Source organism: Simochromis diagramma, unplaced genomic scaffold (assembly GCF_900408965.1).
Source record: "Simochromis diagramma unplaced genomic scaffold, fSimDia1.1 OVJJ01000304.1, whole genome shotgun sequence".
In the NCBI taxonomy this organism is placed as follows: Eukaryota; Metazoa; Chordata; class Actinopteri; order Cichliformes; family Cichlidae; genus Simochromis; species Simochromis diagramma.
In genome coordinates this window covers 18,308,430-18,316,798 of record NW_024387030.1, presented here as the reverse complement: position 1 = coordinate 18,316,798, position 8,369 = coordinate 18,308,430, and the positions used below count along the sequence as shown (strand labels likewise).

The 8,369-nt window shown below is 38.4% G+C and overlaps 1 protein-coding gene across 16 annotated transcripts in view; it reads right to left on the bottom strand.

The window, feature by feature from the left end:
• Window positions 1-205: 205 nt before the first annotated feature.
• The window catches only part of mark3a (MAP/microtubule affinity-regulating kinase 3a), a 46,656-nt gene continuing 38,492 nt past the window's right edge, over window positions 206-8,369 (bottom strand). For 3 of the 16 annotated variants that reach the window (XM_040041439.1, XM_040041442.1, XM_040041440.1), the window contains 2 exons: window positions 2,609-2,653; window positions 206-1,084 (listed from right to left, as the gene is read on the bottom strand). In XM_040041439.1, the coding sequence (XP_039897373.1) occupies window positions 739-1,084; window positions 2,609-2,653 (391 nt within the window). In that variant the 3' untranslated portion in view covers window positions 206-738. Of the gene's footprint in view, window positions 1,085-2,608; window positions 5,033-8,369 lie in introns of all 16 variants that reach the window. The other 13 variants (XM_040041449.1, XM_040041450.1, XM_040041441.1 and 10 more) reach the window with 9 other exon arrangements.

The window sequence follows — 8,369 nt, the reverse complement described above, 5'->3', positions numbered from 1 at the left end:
ATTTAACCCTGTCTTGGTGAAGTTGGTGATAGAAGCAACTTGCAGGTAATTTTTTTTTTTTTTTTTTCCCCTCAAACCTTTGAGGCAAAGTTGGGAAACTTTGTTTAAGAGACCTGAATGAATAAACAAGCAGATGTCCCAACATGCACTGACATCAAATGTAATTTAGATGAAGCTGGAAACAAAAGCCCAACACTGATCAGACTCGAGGTTTAGGTTGACAGACACTTTAATTGAGACATGAGTGACCCTTAACCATGTGGGCATTTACATGGACTCCCCATCTCTACTTTTTAACAAAATACAAAAGGAGAAGAAAAAACAAAACAAAATGAGTATTGCAGAGAAGCCATCTTCAAAGTAAGATACATTATTTACACTGAAAACAGAACGCTACGTCATTTTCCTTTTTCCAGGAGAGAGAAAAATAAAGGTGAAATAAATAAGACCAGAAATGCTTTTTCGTCCACATTCACAGCATGACAAATCATATTCAACTCATTAATGTCGACCCTGTGCGGTCAGAACAGACTGAGATATTAGTAGGTAATTCGGTGATTATTGCCAAAAGCCTTAATCTATACATTATAATATTCAATACATACTCTGTGTTTTGTTTAGAAAAAGGAGACATTTGGAAACTGCTACTTGGATGATTGTACAGCTTAAATACTTCTAGATATATATATATATATATATATATATATATATATATATGTATACTTTAAACCCTTTTGTTCATAGCTTTAACTCATTGGCAACTTTGGAAGCAATGTTTTTGAAAGCGATGGATGAGCCAGATATCCTTTTGAACCTGACGCCATTGAGGGAGAGACGGGGAAGCTTGCAAACCTCCATCTCCCACTGCACCAGGTTTTCAGCTCGCCCGTCTCCATGGACGCAAAGAAGCAGGAAACTCTCTTGCTGTTCGTAGTCGCAGTTGTTGGCGTCGAGCACCTTGCGAATCTCCCGCATGATATCACAGGGCTCCATGGAGCTGGTGGTCCTCATACTCCAAGTGAATCTGAGGGAGCGGGGTTTACTGTCTTTATTTTCCCCTTTTTGATCCCCAGGTACATGGCGACTGTTGGGAGAAAGAGACACGGAGGAGAGTTTTTAGCCTCACACAGTGTTCCTCCTGCATTTTACTAAGCAGGATCTGTGAATATATTTGAAAGAAAAACATTTTATTTTGAAAAAATATGTTTTACACAGGCAGAAGCAGCAGGAATTAGTTGGAATTAAATCATGTTTTACACAGCTCTGATGCATTTCCACATGAGATTTTCTAGCCCCAGTTTGTTTATTTTCATATGAGGGGAAACAAGCAACATGAAAAAAAATCATTTAAGTCTCAGCATGAAGCTGAAAAGCAGTGAAACTGACAAAATGCAGTAAAAACTTAAGATTGCACTTTATTTAAAGAAGCAAACCTCAAAGGTTTAGATTTCTTTCTACACAATTTTTATCATCATTCTTTACTCACCATTTGTTTGCATTTTGAACTCAAATATTTCAAGTTTACTACATTTTGTCAGTGGTTTGATAGTGAGCAGCAAGTCTGAAAAACCCAGAAGACCGCTGCACTTTCTGCAAGCAACTTAAATCTGAGCCCACGTTTGACTCATTTCTTCAGGACCTACATCTCGTTGTTTTTATTATATTAGACACTTAGATTAGTCACACTTTACATTACTTCTAAATCTGGGATCCCATCTTTTTGCAGTTTTATATCCAGTGTGTTGACTTAATATTGAGTCAAGATGAGGCGCGCAAACTGTGACTGAATGCCATTTATTTAGTTTTATAATCATATAAAAGATAACCAGTCTGGCATATTGGACAAATTAAGCCCCTACGATATTTATACACAGTACAGCAGTCAAATATTTTTGAGAGCATTAATTAAAAGACTCTAGTGGAACAGATTAAGCAATAAAGGACAGTAATCACTGGATGAAGCTGTGATTAAAAGATAAATATCCACCTTAGTCTTGTAAATTATCTGTAATTCAAAGATATTAGGGTTAGTAATGCAAGTACTCGGTAACAATGAAAAGCAAAATTATCCTGTACGCATTAGAAATGGTTCTGTTCTAGTCCTCGTCTATATTTTGACCTGTTTTTGCTCCTCCCATCACTTCATTTTGAATTTAATTTTCATTTCTTATGTTCATTAGTTTCAAATTCATTTACATTGTAACCAATATGATCATTCAGAGGATTAAAACGTTTCTGGGTTTTTCCACATATAAATTTTTATTCTCTGGAAATTAACTTGTATGTAAACTGGAGCTAGACACATGGCAGCAGTCTTTGAGCTTCAGGAGTGACAAAATAAACAAGCATGCCATGCTAACAAAAGTAGCTCACAAATACAGTGCCATGCAAAAAAAACAAACAAAAAACATTATGTCAAAAAAACACTCAAAGACGAGGCTTTAAAGATGCAACAGTACATTCAAACGTCCCTGAAGGGAGTAAGCACAAAGTGGTTCCTATGCAGGGGGAAGGGGATTGAGCAAATTGGATGATGGTGCAGACGGAGACAAACTGAAGCCTACGTTCGGAAGGGAAGACACACTGAACGTGGGGGAGGTAACCTCACCTTGAGCCCTCAAGTCTCCCGTTTCTCTCAAACTCGGTGGAGACTCTGGGGCGTACAAGAAGATCAGACGGGGAGGAGGAGTCAGGGCGGGGGGAAAAAAGAAGAAACAAAAAAAAGATGTGGGTCTTGCATGACAATCATTTTTTTATCATTTCCAGTGAAAAATCATATTTAAAAATGAGAGAACATGACGAATACTTGAACGACGACGAGAGCCACCACCAAAAAACAGAAAAAGAAATGGAAGCTTTGACTTCCATTGAAATCAACAAAGAGTCGTGAGAGAGAGAGAGGAGAATAAATAAAGAAATCAAACAAAGAAGTGATGACTGTTCATGTCCCAGACTGAAGCCAACAGGAGCACACACAAAGAAAAGCTTGACAGCGGTGTGTCGACGCAAAACAGCAGCAAAATAAGAGGAGATGCAGCCTGCAGGCCACATTCAGGTGAGGTAGGAAGTGAAGGCAGTGATGCAGCGCTACTTGACTGGACTTTATCGCCTCTCAAAAAGAAAAAAGAAAAAGATTTTAATCTACATCTGAACAGCACACAGCTAAAATAATAAAAAAGCAGATCCTTCCACTGGCCTAAAGGATGACAGGAGATAATAGGGGAGTAAAAAAAATAAAATAAAAAAGTAAAAAATTACAAGAAAGCTGATTATTGCTCTGCAAACACGTCCTTTGACGATGTATCGTACAGTAAATGTATATAAAATCCCAGTTTAAGCCTTTTAAATACACTGTTAGTGAACACGTGACCCATCATGATTCTTTCTATTTAACAATTTAAACCATGACACGTGACATTTTAAAGACGCCTACTTGCATTTGGACTAATTATCAGAATTATTTGATCACTTTAAATATTAAATTTAAAACAGCTTCTGAAATGCTTACCTTTCCTAATATTAACAGTAATTTTTTTTTTTTTTTTTTTTTTTTTTTTTTTAAAGGCAACTGATGATTAAATCCCGATTTGAGCCGTGTGTGTGACGCACATGAAAACAGACACCGTTTAGAGAAAAGCTCCCTCCAACATGAAGCTCAGGGTCTAAAAACCAAACCAAATGTTCACAGTTTGTCCCTGTGACCGAAGCTGCAGCACGTTCAGCCGCACTGCAGAAGCGCGCTCGCTCTGATCGACAGAACAAAAAGCTCACCAACTATTTTTAAGTCACAAACGTGAGCCGTAGACAGGACTTTGTGTATAATGGCTCTCCTACCAGCTAGAAGACAAGCTGACAAACTGGGCAGTGAGACGACATGCGGGACATTTTAAGGAAAGCACGATGAAATCTTCTGCATTAGTCAGAAGTAATTTGCCTTCCTTGTTTGTCCTCATACAAGTATTTCTATGGCAGGCATAATGAAGAAAATTCTTTACATAATGTGTTTCATGTGCAGTTTTTCCCCTCCATAAAGCAAAAATGACCTCTTTGGCTTACTGCTGGATTCATTCTGAATCCTTTACTGTTCCTGCACATCTTATACACAGGAAAAATTAATTTCTTAGCCTCACTAGACTCGAGACAAAGACTCAAACAAAGACTCGAGATAAAGCACTAACCAGGTTGGTTCCTACTAACCAGGTTGATTTCACAGGAAAATTTACTGGATTGCAATAAAAACTTAGACCTCCTGCAAGATCTTTCCCTCAAAGTCTTGACTGCCAGAAAAGACTTTTTGGGAGGATGCTGAACGACTACAAACAAGAAAAAAAAAATGTCTGTACTGTAAGACAAGATTAGATTAAAAGCGAATAGTCAGTAATCTCCCCGTTTCTCAGACAGGATGGGTGTACTGTGTCAGGCTCCCAGCATGCATTGCAGCCTGCAGAACAGAAAACAGGACGGGGTTGTGGAGGAGGGACAGAGTCCAAACTCCTGACAGCTTGAGGGACTCGACAACAAGAAGACGAGCGAACAGACAGGACTGACAGCAGGTCCTGGGTCGGCCAGAGAGGCTGTGAAAAATCACAAGACCGAGGGGGGAGGGTGAGGCAAGGCGGGGTGAGGCAATGTAGGAAGGGAAGTCTGAAACTCAGACTTTAATCTCAGGAGAAATTGAGGGATGGAAACAGCCCCTTACTCTAGATCTTCATCTTCCTACAACTCTCTATATCTTCCGCTCCTGAATCTGAAAGAAAAAACGTGAATCTGAGGATGTGCCAGAAATCTCAGTGGACTCATGACAAGAAAAGAAAGAGAAGGAAAGAATATTTAAATGAATGGCATGAGGACAGGCTGAAAAGAAAAAAAAGAAAAGAAAGAAAAACATGGAAGATAATGAGAAGGAAGGAAAGAAGGAAAGGCTGAAAGAGACTGGAGGGCAGAAGACTTACTAAGGGTCTTTCCTCCCTGGGTAGAAGGGTTGGCAGGCCCTGTTTTGGCCGACTGCCGTTTGGCCGGGTCAATACTGACCCTAGGCAGAGAGGAAGAGCAGCAAGAGGTCAAGGTTAAAGGACACAAGAAGGTAAGGAAGACAAAAAACACACCGGGAGGAGAATGTGAGTGAACCTAAAATGTCCCGAGGACGAGGAAAATAAAGAAAACTCGTTAAGATCAGAGATGAGTTTTTAGCAGAAATGTACGGCGGCCCAAACCAGACAAAATGAAGTTAATGCCTATAGGACGAGTCAAAAATGGAACCGAGTAAATAAATAATATTGTTGGTTAAAATTGAGATTTTTTTAAAAAAAAGTGTAGCTAAGACTTTTCATCTTCAGAGGAAATTGAACATAAGACAGTTTAATAACTCCACTTTTCAGTTTGTTATTTTTATGTCTGTTCTTTGTAGCATGAAAAAAAAAAAATCATGCAATTGTTCCACATTTTCTGATTAATCCTTATTTAGATAATTAATATAATTGGACTCATTTTTAAGCTAGTAAACTTACTATTTTTGCTCTTTGTTGTGAACTTTTGCAATTGATATTTTCAGTTATTTTTACTTAACAGCAAGATCTTAAAATTGATGTCGCAGACCAAGATTGAAATAGTGACTGCACCAGGGTTCACAGGACAATAAAGATAACTTTAAACTAAAAAGAAATTAAGCTCAACTCTTATTTGAATACTCCATTATATTCATTTAACCAACTACACAATTTATTACTGTATTCGGTTTTATTTTCGACTCATCTTATAGTCTTTTGCTCTATTTTGTCACAGTGAGTGCGCCACAGAAATGAGGACAAACACAAAAACCCTAGTGAGACGCCATGAGTGGGAATGCAGGATGGTGATGACACCTGAGCAGAACCGACAGGAGGCTCTGGATGACGATGATGCTGCCAAAGGAAGATGACAGTTTACAAATCAGCCACCAGAGGGAGCCATGGGCCTCAAGACAGCTCCCTGAGAAGGCCGCAAAGCTCCTCTGATCTTTTGATATGTACATCAATGACTGGTTCAGTTTGGCCACAGCTACCATGCTGTTTCACAAGATCCGTTTGAGGAATTCAGTGTTTAATAGCCTCCTCTCTTAAATCCCAACCCCTATTGGAATGGCTGATCCGACTACTTGGAACGTCCGCAGGAAACCATCAGCATGTCCAAACAAAATAAGGCCTCCTTTTATAAAGTGGGACATTAAGAAAAGTTAAGAAAATGTCTGAAGAGACCCATTTACCCATTTACACTATCGTGTCACCACACACCCATTTTAAAACAAAAAACACCTTGTCGTAGTGAAAAAGTCTTACACATTGTTTAGTATGGGCCCAAATGCTAGAAGACGCTGAACGGAAAGCAACGAGGGGAGAATATTTCCAGCACCTGCGTCTAAAACAACTTTCTGAAGACACAAAAATACTTTGAGAATTAGTATTTTTGTGTCTTCAAACATTCTCTGCAGCTTTTGCTTGCCTGACAGATAACCGTCAGAAATGAAGTGCACTGAAAGCAAAACATGTTACAGAAGAAGTTCTCATTTTCTTCAGTAAAAACAACCTTGCTGATTTAAAAAGAATCACAAAATTAGAAAATATTTAACAGAGCATTTTAAATAAGGTCATTTCCATGTTAAGTTTAGGAACTGTGGAGTTTTTATGTTGATTTATAAGTTAAAATCCTAATCTGTGATTTGTATTAGTACTAGTGCTGTTAACACTGACAGCACTAATTAGTACATTACAAAAAATAAAATAAAAATAGCCAAAAATGGTCAGTAAATAAATGCTGTATTATATACCTGTGTGATCCCCCCCTTTTTTTTTGTTCTTCTGACTTAAACTGAAAGTAAAAAACTAAAGCCCAGAAAACCTTCAAAGCGAAAATAAAGGGCAACGAGACAAAGGAAGGCTGAGCGACGTGCCTTTTAGAAGACCCTTTCTCTGAACATGATGTCTGTACCCACCAAGGGAATGAACCAAGTCTACAAAAAACATCAGTGTATACAAAGTTGCATTTATAAATGTACTTAACGGCTTAGAAACAGATAAAAATATAATCCTTGGTGGTTTCTTACTGACACAACTGGGTCAAAGAAAGTAAGAAAATATATATTTTGGTGAATAATGCAGCAGCAGAATAACCTACGATGAGTTCAGTCATTAAAATCAAGAATCAATGGCAGCTGTAAGAAGCAACCTCATGCATGCAATGACGATTGATTAGTGGCAAGCTGCTTTGTTTTTGCTGTATGGGTAATTGACTGATTGTTCAAGGAGTCCGGTCTGCTTTCCCAATCAGCCTTTATCCACCCAGACCAACCGTGGCCACCCCGGGCACATTTACACACAGAGACCAGGTAAAACCCAATTAAAGCAAAAGGAAGTCTGAATTTTTATTTAAATTGCAATGCATTCATCTTAAAGGAATAGTTTGCCATTGTGATAAATTTCAATTAGAAAGATGAAATGATTGACAGCTCCCTTATGTACAATAGATATATATGTGTATTAAAAATAAAAACCAACACATCTCAGACAACGCTGTCAACAAAAGCTAACTGAGACAACCTACCACCAATACTCAGTTGCTAGTTTTTTACTACACCTGGCTCCCACAGTTAATCCTCCTGTCCTCGTGAAAGCTTAAAATTCAGAGCTTCTGATTCTTCTGTATATTCGTTCTGCAGGATGTTGATACAGCTTAAAAAGGTCCACAACATAGCTCCTCCAGAACAAACACCTCCATAAAACTGTTTATACACAAAACAGCACAAATAGCGTTGGGCGATCCAGTATCCAGGGCAGGACGGGCAGTTTAATTTCCACTTGAAAGATTAAGAGAAAGAAAGTGGGCTACACCTGCATCACAGCCTCCTTCGCATACAAAATGTGACAGATTTAGTCTAATCATCTGACTGCACTTAATGACCATAAATGGGCGGATATCAGCCGAACAGCTAAAACAGTACTGAGACCTAATGTCTGCCCAGGTCTTTTTTGCTTCCCCTGCTTTAAGCCAACAGTTCTGCTAACTCATTTAAGCTGTTCGTATGTGTGTAAAATGAGTTTGGTTGTCTCCACATATGCACACTTATCTTAAACTCAAATTTAAAAAGACAAAAAAAACCAAGAAGAGTCAAACCAGAGACAAACCCTCTTAATCTGAACAGGAACTTGTGCTCATGCACACAAATGACAAAACAAGCCCACGTCCTAAGTGTCATTTACAATAGTGAAACATAATGAGACAACAGTGAGTCTGGTTACATTTTAAATGAATCTAGTAATCAGGAAGTGAAATATCACCGCCATCACTGACCTATGAGATCATCATCCATCTCCACCATCTAAAAGTATAACCTTCAT